This window comes from Protobothrops mucrosquamatus, unplaced genomic scaffold, assembly GCF_001527695.2.
Source record: "Protobothrops mucrosquamatus isolate PMUCROS unplaced genomic scaffold, P.Mucros_1.0 scaffold766, whole genome shotgun sequence".
NCBI classification, from domain to species: domain Eukaryota; kingdom Metazoa; phylum Chordata; class Lepidosauria; order Squamata; family Viperidae; genus Protobothrops; species Protobothrops mucrosquamatus.
Window position 1 is genome coordinate 448,463 of NW_015387034.1, and position 21,919 is coordinate 470,381.

A 21,919-nucleotide genomic window follows, 5' to 3' on the forward strand; every position below is an offset into this window, starting at 1 on the left:
AATCAATATAAATATTAGTTAAGCCCAGAATACAACTGCATCATCATATCATATTGCATTCAATAACATAAAATAGGATGTTGGAACAGATGTAGAGAGTATTAAAAGATTAAAACACTACCAGGCTGAATCTGATTCGTGGTGCACTTACGTTTCACAAATCGTCTGTTTCTGGAACACCATTGACTTCTGTAGACTGTATAGTTATCATTATGGGAATATTCTCAGAGATCCAACCTTTAGGAGTCCTGTTGAATGATCTCCTGGTAGAAAGTGGGTTAGCAAGGACCATAAATCGTGGATCATTTAGCAGCAGAAAGTTAAAATCTGGGACTTTGTACTTGATAAGTTTTGATGCTCTTTCAAAACCACCAAAAGGAGTGGCAACTCTGTAGAGGATGGGGAGAAAACAGAAATAAGAGAAATGCTTATTCTTCCTTATTATTTGCATCTGTAAAATTCTTGTCCTTCTATTTAGAACAACTTCAGCATAATTTAAAACACATCAGTTTGTTCTAGATAAGAGGTACCAAACAGCGATCTTAGTGTGCAGGCTTAATTTCACTTAGCGTATCCAGATAAAAATAATCTACTTTGTGATTTATATTTCATTTTTGTGGTTTGTGAAACTCAAGTATCCCATCTACCATATAACAAAGAAACTTATCATATTTGAGACAAACTATAGATTTCTTGATTGCTAGCTCATATGGTGATGGTGTTTGGGATTATGTACTTGTCTTTAATTTTTTAACAGCCAAATTCTATAGCCAGTTGGTTGCTTTTTTCTTGTTTCTTTTCTTAAAGTAGCCATATCCATTTATTTTTTAACATTATCTATCCATATGAATATCAGAATATCGTTGTTCTAAGTTTTTTGACCAATAAAGGAAGCTATTATTAAATCATCATCATCATCTAGCCTTTAGAGGCTAGAGCCAATAAGGTAACTGTGGGAAATTAATAATTTTTCCTACAAAGCAGTGATTTGTTATTTTCCGCTAGAAACTTTGCTGCTCTTGCTGTTTAAATGAAGGTTGGCATATGGGATTTTTGAAAATGAAAATATTAGTTTTTGTTAGTAGTCTATAAATTGTCTGGCTCCAAATAATTTGAGTATCAACCAAATCTCTAATCTCTAATATAATGAATGAATTTGGCAAATTTATGTATTTTAATATATAAAGAAACATTATTGAATATATTAATGATATTATTTGTATGCTAGATCAACCAAAAAAAACAACCAGTAGTACATAGTTCAATATGGCAAAAGTAAATTCCTTGAAGTAATCCTCCAGATGATGTCAAGGAGTTGTAATGCTCTATATTTCTTGAAACCTAAACATATAATTTGAGGTCTGACTCACTTTGTATAATCAAATCTCAAAGACAATAAAATCTCCTTAACTGAGTTTAGAGAAGTAAGGTATTTTATGCAACATAAAATTAGTCTAGGCCTTGTTTTTTCCCCCTCTAGTTTCGTGCTTTATGATAGTGGTAGCGTGGTACTCTCTGTTTAGAAGACGAATGTATTCAGGTGTAGTAATCAGTACATAGGTGCGAAAGGATCCATTTTAGAGATGGAATATTATGAGTAATTCTACAATATTTAATTCTAAAATAGTGGTGAATATCTGTAGCTTGGGGGTAGGATGAGGGTGAAGGTTCGTTCTCCGAGCTTTGGGTAGTTTTCCGAATGTTTCATTACCAGGCTAGGTAACATCTTCAGTGGCGTTTAGGGGAACAATGCTGATGATGTTACCTAGCCTGGTAACGAAATGTTCGGAAAATCACCCACAAGCTCGGAGGACGAACCTTCACCCTCATATTTGTTTCATCTGGACCATGCTGATCCTATTATTCGGGGAGTGGTCTGGCAGTTTTCCACAAGCGTCTTTAAAAAACTACCAGATCAGCTCCAACTATAAATGTTAATGATATTGACAAGTCAGAGGCAACATGTACCTTAATTGCAGGTTTACATATTCCTACCTACTTTCCTCACCTACCTATATAGTTGATTTGAAAAGCCTATTGACTTATCTAAAAAAATATTTACAAATCATGCTAAATGGTTTAGTAGAAGCAGTGAATATCTAGAAAAAAGCCTCAGTATATCTTGAGCTGATGTTGTCCTATTTCTTCTGTGCACTTGGCAAGAAGTAAAGGTGCACTTAAGTAAAGGTAACATATACCATGTTGGCATGCTCAGTTGTAGTAACAGTATCAGAGAAATCCATGTGAAATCATGGATTTTGAAGTTTGCATAATTTCCAGATCTGAGATTGTGGTTAATTAAAATCAGAAGTGACATTTTTTTATTTGCAAACTACAAAATAAATCCCAAGGACTTAATTTTAATTAATATTTAAATGCAAATAAATTTAGTTTTGATCCTATTCTTTCTTGAGCCCTGACCGCTTCTTGGATTGCCTCCCCCAAACCACTTTAAGATAAGTGGGGTCATTGGTATGAAAACATAATATAAATATACGTAAACATAAATACATCTTTATCCACACCATGGTTTAACAGGAATTGCACATTNTTTGCACATTTAGCCAGAGTGGGAAATTTGACTGTGCTGAAAGGAAGAGATATTTAAGGAATAAAAATTAGGTTTCTATCATTAAAGAAGAAGGAAAGTGATATTAAATAATATTTTGAATAAAGGCCTATTATTTTTTGGTTTCTTGTTCTCATAAGAAATTGTGTGCAAGAAAGACAGTCTGCTGTATTACATATGGAAATGTTTGAAAGGAGTTAATATATCTGGTTTGTTGCCATTGAATTATAAGGAGAAAACTGGTTTAATACTTGGGGCATCTGCAGTATGCATCTACTGATCATCTTAATAAAAAGCATTTAAAGTAAAAGTTAGCTAAAGTCACTATATGTTAATTCTTTAAAATTGAATACTGATGGAATTGGCATGCTTCAGAGCAACATGATAGCCTCCACTATTATCTTTACTTCCAAGAATGTCTCTAGATCCCACAGAGGCGCCATAGGAGTCTTAGGATGTATAAATGGCCATGGCTGCAGTCCAGACCTTTGTTTAGAAATGTCACCTCCCCAGAAAAACAAACAGGCTGAGCTTAGCTGGTAGGGAGCATTCTGGGGCAATGAGAGTTTAAAAGCAGCAGCAGAAAAACTTACTCAGTTTAGGAAAAAAAGAGGTAGTACCCAGTCAACCTCATCTGGATTTGGAAATTAAGCAGGATCAATTCTAGTTACTCCTTAAATGAATGGATATACACAGAAGAAAACAGTGGCAGATTTCTTACTGTTGTTCACAAGAAGACTTATCTGGGCATATCATTATCATCAGGCAGTTCAACTTAAAGGACAAGCTACCTTTTCAAGGAAGTGCTCTGTTAATATTGTAGCCATTTTATGGGAACCTATTATATACTCTCAGAATTACAGCCCCCAAAAGCTGCTTACCCTGTTTAAGGGCTGAAGAGCTGGGGTCTTGGTTAACATTTTCAGGCTGTTAGAGGATTATTATACTGTTAGTTGTTTAATAATTGTTCCAGTGTGGTACTGGCAGGCAGCAGGAGATGGTTCATGTGTTACAGGATTAGGCTTGCTATATGTAGATTAGTAATATAGAACTACATCCAGATGAACAGGATTCCTGTACTGCTTTGAAAACAATCCATTTCAGGAAGGGAATTTGGCTTCTTTAACAAGATAGGTGCATAACCAGTCAATCCAGTTTACTGTTACATCTAGGCATGCTGCAGTGCTTCACTTCTGAATTAGGTTTCTATTTAAGATATTTCATTAACTAAGGAAAAAAATGGCTTAACGCTGGGGGAAAAATAGGGCAGAGGAAATAGTTTTGCAGTTAATTTCATCATCACCACCTAAATAAATAGGTTAGCATCTTTGAGATGTATTAATCACAGAGGTGTATTGTGGTATTCTTCCAAGCTGACTCAATTTATTCTTTATGGAATCCTAGGACATGTCCCTGGCATACAGTTACAGTTTGGAGGAGGGGGGCGGGAATGCTGTAGTCAAACTGAAGATGCAAAGTTGGTGAGAAGACATTGTATTGATATTGGGGTTGTTTTTGTTTCCCTTTATAAATTAAGCTTATTTTACAGTTTTCATTGATTTTCCTACCTCTAAAAGGTAACAAGCCATGCAGCTGCTAGTTCATAATTGTAGTCCAAGCTGGTCAAAGAGAGCTCAGAGGACTCAAAGAATATACTCCTTTGCTTTCTAGGAACATTTAGCACTAGTTTTCAAGGGAGGAGAATGTTATTAAAATGATTTTTTTTCCAATGAAGGAAGAAGTCTACTTTTCAAGTAGTTAAGATTTCCATTTACAAGTTACATTGTGAATGCTATTTACATCATTTTTTTCCCTTCTGGTCAATTGTGTCAATTCTCGGAGACTACCTGGATAAATCACAAACATGGCATTTAATTCAGTTGGGTTTTATGAATAAATGGTCTTAATTTAATTATTTATTCAATGAAAATCTATTGTTTGCAGAACCATATTTCTTTATTTTTTTCACAGCATTTGCTAGATTCATTTGAATTTTAATTCCCCAGGGTAGGGCATTAGAAAAATCAAGATGAAGGTTATGACAGATAGAAAAAAAGAGCTGAAACATCAATCATATTATTGCAGATGACACCTTGATTTTTTTTTTACGCTCCTATCTCTTCATGTGTTCATTCAACCTTATTGGATTTTCTATCCAATAAACAAATTAAGAAAAGAAGTAGACTATTTCTATCAACATATAGGGAACCAGTGAGTAGAGTGAAGAGGACAAGATATTATCCAGATATGTTCCGGATGACTTCTACTCACAAGTAGACAGCAGGTCAGTGATTTCCTGCAGATTTCAGTGCTAGAGGATATAGGGATGTACAATCATCAAACTCAAAACTATGGCAGAGCTTTTTAAGGACACTAAATTTGCTAGCCTCACTCCTTATCTCTTTCAAAAAATGCTTGTGAACAATGTTAAAGTTATTGGAGAACTTTGGAACAAATTTGAAAAGCCATCTGGGGAGTCTGTCTATAGTTCTAAATCATATGAAAATTATACATTTAACAACTTAAAGAATTTGAAATAAATAGCAAAAAGCTAAATAAGATTTTGAAACAAGAAAGTTATAAAATAATTAAGGGTCCAGAGAAATTTAGAATATTGAAATTTAAGATTTTGGTTCCAACTGTATAAAATAAACAGCTTTTTGTGGGAACCAGAATGATTTTTTAGAGCAGGCTTTTTATTCAATATTTATTGTGATTTTTATTATTGCCTGTTCACCGCCCTGAGTCCCGTAAGGGAGATAGGGCGGTATATAAATTTAAATAATAAATAAATAATAAATAAATTTTGCCTCCTGTACATCATAGCAGAGATTAGAGAAATTCTAATTAAAATTGGACAATAAAGGCAATTAAAGATTCCCGACAAAAAGAATTTAAAAACTGCCTTAAATTTACAAAATGATATACTACCCGATAATATTTGAAATGGTAAAGGAGATCTTCTAAAAATGGATCCAGAAATTGGTAGCCACAGTATCAGCAATGTTGTTACAAGATCTGCTTCTGTGGATTAGACTATGCTTAAAGGATGTTAATGAAGGAATGACAGATATGAAACAAATCTTGCTTGGTGCAGAAATAGTAGAATTAGAAATACTGTATTTAAAAAATGTGGATTACAAAACAGAGAAGATATTTAAAATAGAAATAGAAATGTCAGGCCAAGTAAATGTCCTGGATAAGGATTCTTTACTTGATATACAAAAGAAGCTGGTTGAAGTTTTAAAAATTAAAGGGACTTCCAAAAGATAAATCAAGAGAATGAAGAACTGAATATCAAGGAACTTTTTTTCTTCTTCTTTTCTTTTTTCCTTTTTTCCCCTGCCTTTGAGCAGAACCTGGTGGATTATAAATTGGATATCTTCCTCTTTTGTTTTTTGCTTTTTCTTACTTCTTTTTTTCTCTTTCTCTTTTTTTTCTTTTTTGAACTTTCTCTTGAATATTCCTTTTTAATTGGGTGTTTTTTTCCCCTACTTTTTTTATTATTACTGATTTTGTTCCTTTTTTGCTTGCTTTTTCCTTCTCGATATTTTTTGGCTTTTTTTTCTTTCTTGTTTGGAACTACTTTTTCCGTTTCAATTTTTTTGTGATTTCCCCTCCTAGCAATAGGAGCTTATTGGATTACAATTGGCCATTGGGCCACCTGGTGGATTATAATATAAGACATCAACTTAAAGATGAGCGCTTCAAACTTGAATAAACTTGGGAGAAAAGGATCTTCTGCTCCTGCCTCGACCTCCATGAGTCCAGTCTACCAAAAATCAATCACCACAGTGTTACAGCAAGAAAAAATGGATGCCCAACAAAAGAACACCCAGGCAATACTACAGGCAATTTTAGCTCAGGTGGCGTCCTCGACTAAAAATTATGAAGATTTGAAAAATGATCTTGATAAAATGAATCAAAAATTTGAAAGCTTTCAATAGGCGATTACAGATAATCAACAAAGGATCCAAAAGATAGAAGACAAATCAGTGGAAGTCGATCAGAAATTAGAATCTCTACAAGATGAGAATCCAAGATTGGGCCAAACAAATGCAGAACTGGAAGACACTGATGGTGATAGAGATGGAAAGAGCATCATACGTCTTAAGATTTCAAAATATAATAGAAGATAAGGATGAGAACCTGTTAGACTTGATAATTGAGCTACTTGCAGATCTGTTAGGAATGGGAAAGGCCTAAAATGAAAGGAGAAATAGACCAGATCTTTAGAGTCAATTCAAGCTACGCCAGAAGAAGCAGAGTCCCCAGGGAAGTTCATGTCAGATTACTTAAAAGATCTACACGAGATGAGATTTTGAGAATAGTAAGAGATCAACCGTTAAAATACAAAGAAAAAGAAGTAGCAGTGTTCAAGCAAATTCCCAGAAGGATAAGAGAGGCTCGAAGAGATTACCAGTTTTTAACTAGGAAATTGCTTGACAAAGGAGTGAACTTCAGATGGTTGGTCCCAGAAGGGATATTAATTTTCTGGGATTCGAAAAGATATAGATTGGACACCCCGCTCAAAGCAGCGGAATTTTTTGACAACCACAGAACCTTTTTGGAAAAAGGGGACCCTGAACTTAAGAAGCAAGAGGAAACGGGTGCCTAAACAAGTAGAGGAGGAAGAAGCTAAAAAGACTTATCCAGAGGAAGGAGCAAGACCAAGAGACCAGAGACAGATAAGATCGCCTAGAAGATTGAGATCCAGATATAACTGACATCATGGAAGAGATTGGAATTTTATCAATAAATATAAATGGACTGAATTCTCCCTCGAAAAGGAGAAAAACTTTTACTAGACTACAAAAGTTAAAAATGGACATAATTTGTCTTCAATAGACACATATTAAGAGACAACATTCCAGAATTTTAGAACAACCGAAAATGGGCAAGCTTTACTTTACTCTTGCACCCCAAAAGAAAAGAGGTATAGCCCTCTATATAAAAGAAAAAGTGAATCCTAAACAAGTGTATGCAGATGAAGAGGGAAGAATACTAATGGTGGAAATTATGGTGGACCAAAAACAGATATTGATGGTTGCAATATATGCACCTAATGATAAGCAAGACCAATTTTATCACCAATTACACAATAAAATAGTGGATTTAAACTACCAAAACATCTGCATACTGGGAGATTTCAACGCAATAATAGATGCAACACGGGACTATAAAAACCATAAACAAGGGAGAAAAGGGGGAAATACTCTACCCAAGGCCTTTTTAAAAATAAAAGAAGAGCTGTCCATTCAAGATATATGGAGAGAGAGGAATCCAGAAAAATTACAGTACATATTTTACTCAAATAGGCACAAATCATGGTCTAGAATCGATATGATATGGACATCTTATGATTTAAAAATGATAATACAAGAGGTTGAGATAGAAACCAATGTTTGGGCAGACCATAACCCAATAAAAATGATCTGGAAAGGAACTAAGAAAAAACTAAGATGGTCTTTGAATAAATCTATACTGAAAGAAAAATAATTCTTACAATTAGTGACAAGGGAAATGGAATTCTTTTTCAAAATATACAAGAAAGAAGAAACCTCCCTTTAAAATGTGTGGGACACGGCCAAAGCATATTTTAGAGGCTTGGCCATAACTTATGCTGCTAAAAAGAATAAAGAAAAGAAACAACTACAGTTAAAGTTGAAAGAAGAACTCAATAAACTGGAACTTAATCTACAAATTGACCCACAAAAGAAAGTTCTTAAGAAACAAATGGAAATAACAAAACATAAATTAAATCTAACCAAGATGGATATAATAGCACAGCAGATTAAATGGTCTAAACAGAACTTTTTTGAAAATGCCAATAAGCCGGGAAGATGATTAGCATACAGATTGAAGAAAGAAAAAGAAAAAAGAATGATAAATAAGCTACAAGACTCAAAAGGAGAGTTATACTTCCACAATGACGCAATGGAAAAAAATATTAAAGCCTATTACGAGACACTATACAAGGCAGAGGTGGTTTCTAAAGAGGGAATACAGGCCTATATGAAAGAAATTGACCTGCCAAAAGTCCCGGACAACATCCGAAATATACTAAACGGGAAAATATCAATGATGGAGATTATAGAAGCTATAAAAAGGCAAAAAAGATAAGACTCTGGGCCCAGATGGACTTCCTGCAGAATTTTATGTAGCACTACAAGATATATTAAGCCCGATCTTGAAGGAATTGTGTAATGAAATTTTTTCAAAGACAAAAATACCAAACTCGTGGACTGAAGCTAATATTACTTTGATAGCTAAAGAAGACACTGACCCCACACAAATAAAAAACTATGGACCAATATCGTTACTAAATGTGGACTATAAAATTTTCGCCTCGATAATGGCAGAAAGAATTAAGAAATTCCTGACTGAATTTATCCACACAGACCAAAATGATATTTTACCTGAAAGACAGATAAAAAACAATTTAAGGATCATCTTAAACGTTTTGGAATACTATGAAAATCATCCAGGAAAACAGATGGCATTGATATTTCTTGATGCGCAAAAAGCCTTTGACAATTTAAAATGGCAATTTATGTTCCAGCAGCTGATGGAAATAGATTTTGGCAATAATTTTATAAACGCAATTCAAGCAATTTTCAATAAACAAACAGCCAGGCTACTTTTAAATGGAGATTATATAGAAATCTTTGACATTAAAAAAGGTACAAGATAGGGATGCCCATTATCCCCTTTGCTATTCATTTTAACATTGGAAGTACTGGCTAGAAATATTAGGCAGGACACGGAGATTAAAGGACTGGAGATAAAAGAGCAGAAATATAAACTACAAGCTTTTGCAGATGACCGGGTTTTCATCTTGGAGGAGCCACTAGAAACAACTACTAAACTGTTGCAGAAAATAGAAAAATTTGGAGAGGTGGCTGGTTTGAAAATAAATACTAAGGTATTAACAAAAAACTTAATAGACAAACAGAAAACCCAATTCACAAAAAAGACAAATATGCAAATAGTCAAAAAAGTTAAATACTTAGGCATTTACTTAACACCAAGATGTACAACACTAAAAGAAGATAATTACGAAAGACTGTTGAAACAAATAAAATTAGATTTGGAAATGTGGAAAAACTTTCAATTGTCACTGCTAGGAAGAATAGCGACAGTGAAGATGAGTGTCCTACCGAAACGACTCTTCTTATTCCAAACAATTCCTGTAAAATTGGGAAAGATATTTTTTGATGATTTAAAAGCAACAATATTGAGATTCATATGGCAAGGGAAAAAAGCACGAATTAAAGTTAAAATGCTACAAGAAGCCAAAGATAGCGGAGGATTTGGACACCCGGATTGGAGTCTTTATTATCAAGCAGCCATTTTACCATGGTTCAAAGAATGGATAACGTTGAGAAATAAAAGACTACCTAGAGGGGCATGACCTACAACTGGGTTGGCATGCCTTCCTGTGGTATGGGAAAAATAAAATACACAGATATTTTCAAAACCACGCTATGAGGAATGTACTGTTTCTAGAATGAAAGAGAATAAAACAAAAAAAATTACATTAAAATTCTAGAGTGGCTTTCAACAATGGAAGCTTTTGCTTACCCAAATTTAATTAACTACGACAAACTTGTTACTTACAAAGACATTTTGGACAAGGATGGAAAACTTAAAGACAGGCAAGACCTACAACAACAAGGTATTGAGTTAGCATGGTGGCCTTATTTGCAAATCCAAACAAGATATGAGAAAGATGTAAAGACAATGGGATTTTATAAAGAACAGGTAGAATTTGACCAAATACTCTTGAAAATAGATGAAAACATGATTAAGAAACTTTATAGATTTCTGCTAAATTGGAAGATGGAAGAAGAACAAGTAAAAGAAACAATGATAGTATGGGCAAAAAACTTTGGATATTCTATAGACTTAGAAGATTGGCAAAAGCTATTGGATAGAAATATTAAACTGACTAAAGCAGCTTCATATAAAGAAAACTTATATAAAATGTTTTATAGATAGCACATGACACCAGTAAGAGTAGCGAAAATGTTTAAAAATGTTTCGAATAATTGTTGGAAATGTAAACAAAAGCCAGGCACTATTACCATATCTGGTAGGTATGTCCTAGTGCAAAAAAAATTTGGTTTAAGATTCATACATGGCTGGAAAAGATGACTAAAATACAGATAGAATTTAAGCCAGAACTGTTTTTGTTAGGAATATTAGGATCCAATTATGGGAAAGAGAATGAGTATTTAATATTACATGTATTGACAGCTGCGAGAATAGCTTTTGCCCAATATTGGAAAAATGAAAATATACCATCTGATGAGATCATAATTAGGAAAATTTTAGAATGTGCAGAAATAGACAGAGTAACCCTACAGATTAAAGAGAAAGAAGACTCAGTCTATTTTAAAACATGGGAAATTTTTTACCAATGGTTAGCAAAACGAACTAGCGAGAAATGATTGTGAAATTTAACAAGATGAATGATATTTACTGATTAATCGATACTCTTTATGATCATTGTTATTCTTATTGACTATAGCTATTTACTATCATATTAATTATTGTTATTGAATATTTGTACTGGACAATAGTCTGCTTGCTAAAGCGTGGAAATGTTACTGGGGGCAACCCCATTGTTCTTACCTACCCTTATCCCAACCCCATCCCCGAACCTTACCCTGAGCCCCAATACCTATATTGACCCTATCCCTCCCCTACCCTTATAAAACTTAATAAAATATTGTTAAAAAAAAAGAGAGAATGGATATATAAAATGACCTGTTAAAGCCTTGAAAAAGCATAAGAAGAATTAAAGAGAGATCAAATCCTATGATAATATTTTAATGAATTAAAGGTTAAGATTTTTAGAGTTGAAAGGAAGGAATATAAAGTTGGTTTATTTTATCAAGCTTAAAATGTGTTTTTATGAAATTTTAGTAACTTATAGACTTTTTGCTGACACCAGGATTTAAAGTTGATAACTTATGGATTTGCTTACAAATAAGCAATGGATTTGGGGAAGAAGAAATATCTTTTTATAACCTTATAGAGGGTGAAGAGCTCCCAAATTGGTAATGGTATTTCCATTGCTAAGCAAAGTTGTTAAGCGAGTTGCAGCTGATTGTACAATCTTTTTTCACATGTTTGTTATACTAATCACTATAGTCAGAATCGACTGTCAACTAAAATAGATAAGAAAGTGGTTCAAGAGTGATGTCATATTCTTTCTCCCTGACTGGTCTTCAGAACTTAATTTTAACCTGTGGACCTAGCTGCAAAAAAAATAACATGCATGTACCCAAATTACACAGAAAGTCTAAGTTCAATTAACATAACTGTCTTAAAGGCTTAAGGAGTGGTTTTCTGCAAAAGGTAATAATCTTTCCAAATATTATATCCCTTTTGGAAATGGAGTTATACAGTATGTCTCAGAATCATTTCCTCCCCTCATGATCAACGGGAGAATCCTAATGAAGCCTCCTTTTCCTCTTCCTCTTCCTCCTAGTTAACATCAGATTAGAGAGGTACAAATTTTCTCTTATTAAAGATTTAATTACCAATTAGAAGAGTTTGGTAGATCGGCATCTTGCCTTTCTATAAGAAATAAAGCTAGGTTCTTTTCAAGCTACCAGCAAGGATTGACAGTAAGGTTGGGAGTTATTATGATGTATGACATAACATATTGTGCATAATATGGTGTCTACTAGCTGCAGGCAGGCTATTACATCCCTCTCTAGAAATTGCTAGTGTTGTTCCCCCTTCCCTGCCTCCTCAAATTTTCTCCCAAATCATGTATTTGGGTGGGGGGTCTCTAATTTTTTCTTAGCACAAGAGTCTAGTTCTCAAAATCAAAGAATTCAGTCAGTCAAAACAAGGAAGAAATGGGTGTGGGGCGGAAACACAATTTTGACAGTTTGGAAAAGAAAATCCATTGGGAGAACAGGACATTCATAGGAATTCCAGGCTTTTTGCCAATCTTTAGTGCTGGTGTCTTGTGTGGATCATTTGGAACAGGTTAAGGATCATTTGGATTAGGACTAGCCACATTGCTGAAGTGCCTCACTATTAGAAATAATGGAAATTGAGTTGGGTTTGCTATATGTGGGTCTCCAACTATGATTTTAATATCCTGGGTGCTGTCAGAGTAGCTGCTGGTTTCATGACCACCATCAGATTATGATACAAACACATGTTTGCAGACTTGAATTACTTCGCTTAGTTCAGTTTGATATGCTGCTGCTTATTAGGCTTAAATCTAAGATAAACAGGGCAAATACGGTTTTATCAAGTACTGTTTCATATTTTTTTTTAAAAAAAAATACTGAATTTTATGTTAGATGACTTTTATTCTTATTAATGTGCTGTAAGGCTTACTGTGACAGCAAATGATGCATACATTAAAAAAAACTGAAATAATGAAATAATAACAAGCAGCACTTTTCTTTTATGCCCTTTAAATCCTTTTAGCTGCTTTCTGAATCCATTCCAGCTTCTTTTGAATTGTCACAGCTAGACATGAAAATATGCCAATGTGGTTCTGCCTGATAACTAAACGGATGTTGCAGCTGTATTCAGTCTTTGTATCTGAGCTTGTTCTGTTACAGTTGCAAACAAAAATGAATTAGGTAACACAAAAGCTTCATTGGTTTAGATAATTTCCAAATCTGAATGGGGAGCATGGAATATAGTCAATCTTCATATTTCTTTGATAGCAATGAGCACTGAGCAACTGTAGTATTAAACTCAGAGTTATATTTCCTTGATGTTCTTGCAATGACATGATATGGATGTAAAGATCTGAGTCACTCAGAGACTGATCTCACAGTTTAGATTCTATAGACTCTTTGATTCGGCATAATTTTACTTTGACCCCTAAGTTGTAATCTCCAAAATAGGAAAAGATATAGAAAAAATAGAAAGGGGAGAAAATTTTGTAAGATTGTCAGTTTATTACTGAAGTGTTTATTCTTACCTAGTTAACACTAACAGAGTTTTCGGAATTGTATATTGTTTTCCAAGTTTAAGTTCTTTATTGGGTTTGTATGAGTTTTGGGTGCTAGTGAGCCATGATGATATCACACGTGTCATGATACACTAGACCTACCCAATCCAGCCATTATTGGGTTCTTTATTTCCTATTGTTTGTATGATTTAAGAGCAAAAACTCAACATATTATTGGAAATCAATTAAGAGACTATCTTGCACACAGGCTCCCAAAAGCACTTTTCATTCCCAGTTATTTTTATTAGGGCCTATATAGGATATTGATTCCTTACCATTAGTTCAATTATGCTCATGTTATAAATGTAAGAAGATTCATGACAGCAGTGTAATAAAAACAAGAGAATGACATAGCAGTGATATTATCTTATTTTCTTCCTTGCTTAGTTTTGTTAAACAGAAAAACGTAAGGTTCTTCACATGAATATTTTTTGTTTTAAATATTTCAATACAATCTTTGCTTTTTTATTTATAATGAATAGTAATCATGAAATCATATCAGTCAATATTATTCTGTATTTTCTCGAGATGGGCAAATCTTCTTGAGAGAAAGATCATATCCCATCTAATAGGTACACTATTTATATACATTTATTTGGCATATTTATTTATCACATATGTGTAATATGAACATCTGCGCAGATTATCCTGCCAATTCTGATTAACCTTGAAGAGGCTCCTTATAATATCAGAAAGGGACCTTCTGGTGACATCTAAAGAAATAATAGGGGATTGCTTATTGATAATAAATCTGTTCGATGTGTTTATGCTAGCTAGATTTATACATACATTTCCCTGAACTATGTTTAGGCTTTTTTAGTTCGGGTTTGATATCTTGAATGAGCCTAACCGCATGATTGTAGATTGTATGAGTCCATGCAAATGGCTTATTAAGCAAACCATGATTTGCTTAAACTTAGCATGATGTGTTAACCTAGTCTGATGTGTTATCACACCTTTAATAATAAGCTGTAATTTTTTGGTTTTCTTAAGGATATTTGCAATGCCTTATTTTGCAGAGTAGAAAACTGGTCTTGAGCAGCCGCTAGAAACGTGTAGTGTCTGTTTCCTGTTTTCTGTAGCAATAAACTACTACCTTTTGATAGTTTTGTCTGTGTGTATTTTGTGAGTATGATGTATTAATCACTCAGCATTAGCTACACGCTATTAAAAACAGACACAGTGTCTCAATAAATGAGATTACTATATTGAGTATGAATAAACATAACCCACAACCTGGATATTTTATAAAAACACTCCCAAAGTATTTTGAGTCAATGTCAACATGTTTAGAACGTTTGCTAAAAGTACAGAGTAGAATTTGACTGATGAATAGTGGGTTGTTGGGGTTTTTTTGGTCAATCTCCTTAACATATGTGCTGCATTTATATGACATTTTCATTCTATTTTGTATGCATTTATCATTTTGATAGTTTAAAAATCCTAACCATTACGTTCCATTTAAAAAAATGTAGAAGAGATTATCTGTAGCTAAGAGTTGAACTATAGATTTCTTGATGCTCTCTGAGCTTGGTTGTTTGTTTGCAGACATTTCATTACTGAACTGGATAATATGATTACAGAGTACCAAGAACTGCCGTTTCCATTTTTCCTCCTGGAGCTCAAAATGGTGAACAGTGCGTGCCTTCCCCTTATATTTTTGCCACAAAATCAAAATGTACAGTATTTTGGGGTATAAGAGTGTGACTGGCTCAAAGGTAAAAGGAATTTTCCATGGCTGAGGGTGAACTAGAACCTCAGTCTCATCCCTTCCTGGTCCATCAGATTAACCATTCCATTAAAGTGATGGTGGAGAAGGTGGTTGTTTTTTTAAGAAGAGCAAAGCATTTGTTATCTTATGTTAGGGCCAACTGTGGAATATAGATATATGTTTATATAAATATATGGTGAAGCTTCATTTAGGACACTGTATGTATCTGTTCATATCACAGAGAAGGTATTATAGAATGGGAAAATATGCAAATAGAGTATGGCCAAAATAGTTACAATTCATTACTACATAAATTACATAAAGGATTTGAGTAACAGGTGAGTTGGATAAGGGATGATATGATAGAAGTATATAAAATTACCCAAGTACAGAAAATGTGGGTAGAATTAGAATTTGGATCATTCACTGAAATGAAATGTAGGGAGGTTAACATGTAGATTGTGAAGGCTGCTGTGGGAATCATGGTAGTGATGTAAAGTCACAAGGGGATCATGTCATTCACGTGGGCAAGACTGAGATTTTGAGTTTCTTCCAGAGATTGTTTGTAAAGGAAAAATATTTTTTTACACAATAAATAGTTAGGAAATACTTTTTTACACAATGAATAGTTTAACCATAAAATTAACTGTCATCAGATGTGATGAAGATCACCAATTTAGTCAGCTGTATAGGACTGGACAAATTCCTTAAAGATGAGGTCATTTATTAGTAGTCATAACAGCAGTAACATGCCTCATGAAACCCAGGCAGCATCATAACTCCTAGGGAGAAATAATGGAAAGGTCTATTTCTCTTTTAATTGGTATTCCCTAGCAGTTGGTATTTGAGATATGAATACAAGGTATTAAAGGTAGTCCTCACTTACCAACCTCAATAGGCATTGAAACTCTATCACTAAATGATGTCATAAAGTGAAACATCACATGACCGTACGAGCTTATAACATCAGTTCAGCTGCAATCATGAAGCAAATCACCTGCACTTGTTAAGTGTAATGTTACATGATGGCAATTTGCGACTTCTTTCTGGCTTCCCCTTCATTTGTCACAAGCTTGTTGTGAATGTTGGAGATGGTGATCATGTGATTGAAGGATGCTGGAAACATCATACAGTAAATGCACAACTATTGTTAAATGCCCGAATTGTGATTGCATCATTGTAAGGACACTGTGATGGCCATAATTTCAAGGACTGGTTGCAAACCTCTTTTTTTCAGCACTATTATAACTTTAAGCAGTCACTAAATGAGCAGTCAGTAAGTGAGGACTATTTATATACTGAAAGAAGGGTGTACTGTATATGTCAGTTTTAATTTTCCTGAATTTCTCCTACTGAAATTTATGTATACTTTGATGCCTGGTTCTCCAAATATACTATACATATATATATTTAGGTGAAGTTTTATAGCCATAGTTTTTGCAATGATTACTTAATAACTTGTATAATTATTTGCATGAATACTGGAGAAACATTTTTGTACAGAATTAGCCCAGTGTGTTTTTTTTTAAAATACAGCTAGCTATATGCAAGCTTTGAAATAAAGTTTTGAATTAAAACTAAGTTTCAGTTAATGTGTTGAGTTGAAAAGACAAAATTAGATCAGTTTGCCTTCAGTATGAATTACAATTAAATAAATAAATAAATAATTCCCAGTGACTCTGGATGGCTAAACTAAATTACATCATTCCCCCTCTCTATTGCCCTCTTAGACATGCTTGTCAAAATCCTATAAAGAGTTGCTTGGTCATGGTATGGCATGGAAAAGCCTCTGGTGATCCTCTGGTGATTTATGTAGACTAGAAACTACTGTTAAGAGCTCTGGGCTTCTGATGAATCCATCTAAGGAACACAAATAATTGCAATCCTTTTGTAAGCTTCCTTATATTCACATCTTAAAACCCACATTCATTTTCTTCACGCTGTTCAAAATTACCTGTTAAAGCTCTTAAAGATGGGTAGTTCTGGTATTGCTCCTGGCTTAAACAATTTAGGATACAAAGCTTCCAGCAGCTCAGGGTCATTACTGATGGCCTCAATCCAAGGTGATTGATAGTATTTTGGTACAGATGTAGTGTTAAACTTCTCAGGAGGAATTATCTTCAAAGGTCCAGAGTAACCTTTAGGAAAAGGAGGATACCAACACATTTGAATTTGATAATAGTAGTTTCCCAATACATTTGGACAATTCATTGTTACTACATCTCCAGTGACTCAGAGAGAACATTATAATTACATTTTTATAATATTTTAAAAATAGGTAGTTTTAGGTCATATTCTGTGTCCTGTACTCTGAAGTATTCCTGTTGAAAATGAGTGGCTTTGCTCTGGAAATAGCAATTCGGTTTTACATTTTCATGTATTATGTATCAGGTATTATGAAGAAAAATCATATATGGAAAGGATGGGTAGAAAAAGATAAAAGTTAAGATGATAGAGTCAAAACATGAATTCTTCCATCCCCCAAGATTTAGCTGTGCCCTGCTTATACTAATATAAAACAATTTAAACATCTTAAGTAATACAGGTATAGATGGATATAACATAATTTGAGTAGTCAAGGAATTGTGGAGCAGCATGTCAGTCAAATGAGCAACCTAGCCTGAAGGATCCAGATCAGGAGAAACCAGCTTGGCTAATTTCCAGCAGAAGCCAGACATGCACTGACTAATAGCTGCCTTTGCAACATCACTGTCACCTAACCTCCTCTCCCCAACATGGTTTTTAAGCAGTTAAGAAATAAAAGGATTTTAAAAATAATAAAGGGACAAACAAATTTAATAGAAGGTAATACATTTGAATCAGTTAAGATCAAGAAGACCTTATTAGCTTATTATTTTAAGAAAATATGTGTGAAAAGTAAAACCATGGGAAGAGGAGACAAACTTGGTGTACTGTAGTAAAAACTAGGGCTGTACGGGGGCACTTTGCTTCGGTGAAGCAATACTTTGGATCAACAATGTGCTTCACTGTTAGATAGGAGGGCCAAATGGAGTGAAGCAGCTGACTGGATTGATTCATCTTCTGGAAATGGTGTAGCTCATTTTTTTCGAGTCAAGAGTCACTGTCTTGAATTAGATTCCTATAATTATTCAAAGCAACATATTTTATGAAGCTTCCCATTAAATAGCCTCCTGGCTATTTAATGCAAATATTATCACTTAAGAAAAACAATAAATTGCAACTGGCCTGAGAATATAGTTGGTCCCATGATAGTGTGGGTGTACACACACTATCAATATTTATTCAGCAGTAAGTCATGTTGCGTTCAATAGTGTACAGTTTCAGGAAATTGTGATGACAGTTCCAGCTTCAATTAAATAAATCTCCTTTGAGTCAGATCCATTATGTGGCACTCATAAAAAAACACTAAGATCGTTTTATAATTTATTTCTTACAAATTAGACAGCTCATGTTTTCCAAATGGTAAGAAAAGAGTTTTTTGTGTCTTGATTTCTCCAAATAAATAAAACAAGTTTTCTTACAGGAAGAGGTTTTTTTTAATCCAGAAAACTAAATTATCCTCAGTAACTCTCATCTAAAGTTTCCTTTAAATCTTTTTATTTGATTCAAAACCTGCATATTCTAGTTAAACATGATGTAATTGGTGGTGTCCATCTAGAAAATGTTAGATCCTATCAGTAACAGCAACAAGAACAACAAAATGATAGATTTATATAGCTTCCTTACTCACAAAGAAGGCTCTGTGACTTCTGCTAACCCTAAAAAAATCTTATTTTAAAATTATAACAAATAATGTCTGGCATTTATCAAGACAAGTTCATGAAGTGTCATCATACTAAATTCTCATCCAAACAGGCTTAAAATAAACATCCAACTAAATTAAAATCTTCCAGACAATCCACAGTAAATATACAAGGGAAGAGTCATAACTCTTTCCTCAAATCACGTTGTTTTGGAACTATTACCGGTATATTTTTAAAGTATGCATAATATTTTTATTTAAAGTTTTATTGTGTGCTGCTCTCCCACCCACACAGAATAACCATTGCTACTGTGAAGACTTCATCGAAGATGAATGCATACAGTAAGTGTGAATTAACAAATTAGTTAACGAATGAGCATTCACTTATAACTGCAATGACTTACAACTGAAATTCTGGGGTCCACTGTGGCTGTAAGTTGTGGACTACATGTACTCTTCTATTATATTACAGAAAATAGAATAACAGAGTTGGAAGGGACCTTGAAGGAGGTTTTCTAGTCCAACTACTGTCAAGCAGGAGATCCTGATCTATATCATTTCAGATAAATGGCTGTCCAGTTTCTTCTTAAAACCTTCAGTGTTGGAGCACCCACTACTCCAGGAGGCAAGCAAATTGAAGTTCTGCATGTCCATTTATTGCTTTTAGATGCTGGCCTAGAGTTTGTCCTGCCTTAGGCGTGAAAGCCTGCTGGGTGACATTGGCCAATCACACACTCTCAGCCCAACCCACCTCACAGGATTGTTGTGGTGAAAATAAAAGGAAAAAGGTGTATAATGTATGTTTGCTGCCTTGAGTTATTTATAAAAAAAGTCAGGATAAAAATAAATAAACAAAGAAAGAAACTTAAAAAGTACAAAAGACTGAAGAATAAAATACAATATATATGAGATTTAAAATATTGTAAAGGAAACCTTGATGGCATATTCTTCCCTTACCTTCTCTTATTACCTCCCAGCTACTAACCACTATTTAAGTATTTACATTATGCTTTTAATATTTAATATTAAACATTGGAAAATGTTGCTTATAATCTCTCATTAAGTCATTTCGTCTGTTATTTTTAATTAGACTCTTGACTCTTTTCTTAGAAGCTGTATTCCAAATATTTAAATCTACCTTATTTATGCATTGTATATTTACAATATATATTTATATTTAAAAATTTTAAAGTCCTGCTTAAATTTGGTTACATTTCTGTTATAAATATGTATTATCAGGTGTGCTGTTTGCTACATATTCCACTCTTTTAAATACCCTATCTTTGGCAGATTTTTACTTTTTCAATATTGTTCCAGGTTTATTCTTACTGTGGTCAGCATATATATCTTTATAAGTTGTGATACTTTTCATTTATGCTTTCTGAAATTATTACCACATATGATAAAATGCCATACTAAATACCACCTGCAGACTATTTTACATATTTTTTTTCTATAGCTCTTCCCATTGTTCCAGTTTAATTATGTCTTTTAAATTTTACATCTACTTTATCATGAAATTTTGAATTTGTTCCATCTCTTTATCAAATTGCAAATTCATGTCCAATAAAGATTCAGTTCTTCTGGATTCATTTTATTGAGGGCCTCTAACAAAAAGTCCATTCTAAATTATCGAAGGCTTTTTCTGCATCCAACCTGGATCTCCATCGATACTACTATTGCCTTCTTTTTCTTGTTGTTTAATATATTCTAATGTATTTATTATTAATCTAATATCTGTCATCTTTTGGGAGGAATATAATCTATTTTGCCTAGATGTATACTTTTGGAAATATATTACCTTGTATATTTGGTTAGTATATTTCTATCCAGCTTTGAATCAATTTCATGCTTGCTTCAGCCATTGTATTCAGTGGGAAATTTATTCTTATAATACTGGATTTCTACAGTTCTGCTTTATGAATCACAATACATGCCTGGTTATAAATTTAATTTACTGAACTAATGACAACATTAGTTGCCTCTTCTCTATCTATTATCAAGACACTTACATAATCTGCAAAATTCTTTATTTATTTTGGCATAACCAATCAATATGAATAGGGTTGCCAGGTCTGCTTCCAAAAAATAGCGGACAAGCGGGGTGGGTGGGTGGTTAAGTAGTAAAAAAAAGTAGACTGTACAGCTTTAGATTACGTACCATTTCATCATAAAGCTTTTGAATAAAAAAAAGTCCACTATTTTGTGAAAAAAATAGTGAACATAATGTGAAAAAAGTGGACTGTCCACTCAAATAGTGGACACCTGGCAACCCTAAATATGAACCTGTTTATTATTGACGTAGAAACTACAATTATCTAATCTAATAGTAATTAGAACTTGATATCTGATCTTATTCACTAGAAGTTAAATGTAAGATCTGTGTACCACACTGAACTATAATTCTTTCCAGAGTTTCTAGCACTGTGATTAATTTGTTTAAATGCTAGTTCAAAAGTTTTACTTACAATACCTCCCTGTAAAATGTCCTAACTGGAATGTTTCTGTCCCAGTTACATTGTAGGTTCACTATTCTATCTAATACATTGCTAAACTAGAAATTGCATCACTGAGAAAGCTAGTTACTATCCTATAAACAAAATCTGGATGTTTTATTTATTTCAACTGTAGAATAATCCTTAAATGTTGGATATGAAAGTCCCACTCCTCTCAAAGTAACTATTATGATTCACCAGCATCATTTTGATGTGAATATAGACATTTAATCATTTTTCTGGAGTAGTATTTAAGATTAGTTCTCCTAGAGACTTATTAATTCTTTGTGATTAATTTTAAAGATTGTTTAATATAAAAGCTGTGCAATAGCTTACCTGGGGCAATAGTTTCAGGATTGGGTGGACCCCTTGGATCAGGTGTATTAGGAGGTGTCATTGGTGCATTTAGATGACTAGGTTCCAT

The 21,919-nt window shown here is 33.6% G+C and overlaps 1 protein-coding gene across 2 annotated transcripts in view; it reads right to left on the reverse strand.

Annotated features, from left to right (window-relative positions):
• Positions 1 to 53: 53 nt before the first annotated feature.
• MYOZ2 (myozenin 2) overlaps positions 54 to 21,919 on the reverse strand; it is a 27,515-nt gene continuing 5,649 nt past the window's right edge. Inside the window, exons 3-5 of one of the 2 annotated variants that reach the window (XM_029284615.1) lie at positions 21,832 to 21,919; positions 17,231 to 17,414; positions 54 to 389 (exon numbers count right to left, since the gene is read on the reverse strand). The exon at positions 21,832 to 21,919 is cut by the window's right edge and continues 24 nt beyond it. In XM_029284615.1, coding sequence (XP_029140448.1) covers positions 155 to 389; positions 17,231 to 17,414; positions 21,832 to 21,919 — 507 coding nt within the window. In that variant the 3' untranslated portion in view covers positions 54 to 154. The remainder of the gene's footprint in view (positions 390 to 17,230; positions 17,415 to 21,831) is intronic. The other variant, XM_015818582.1, reaches the window with a different exon arrangement.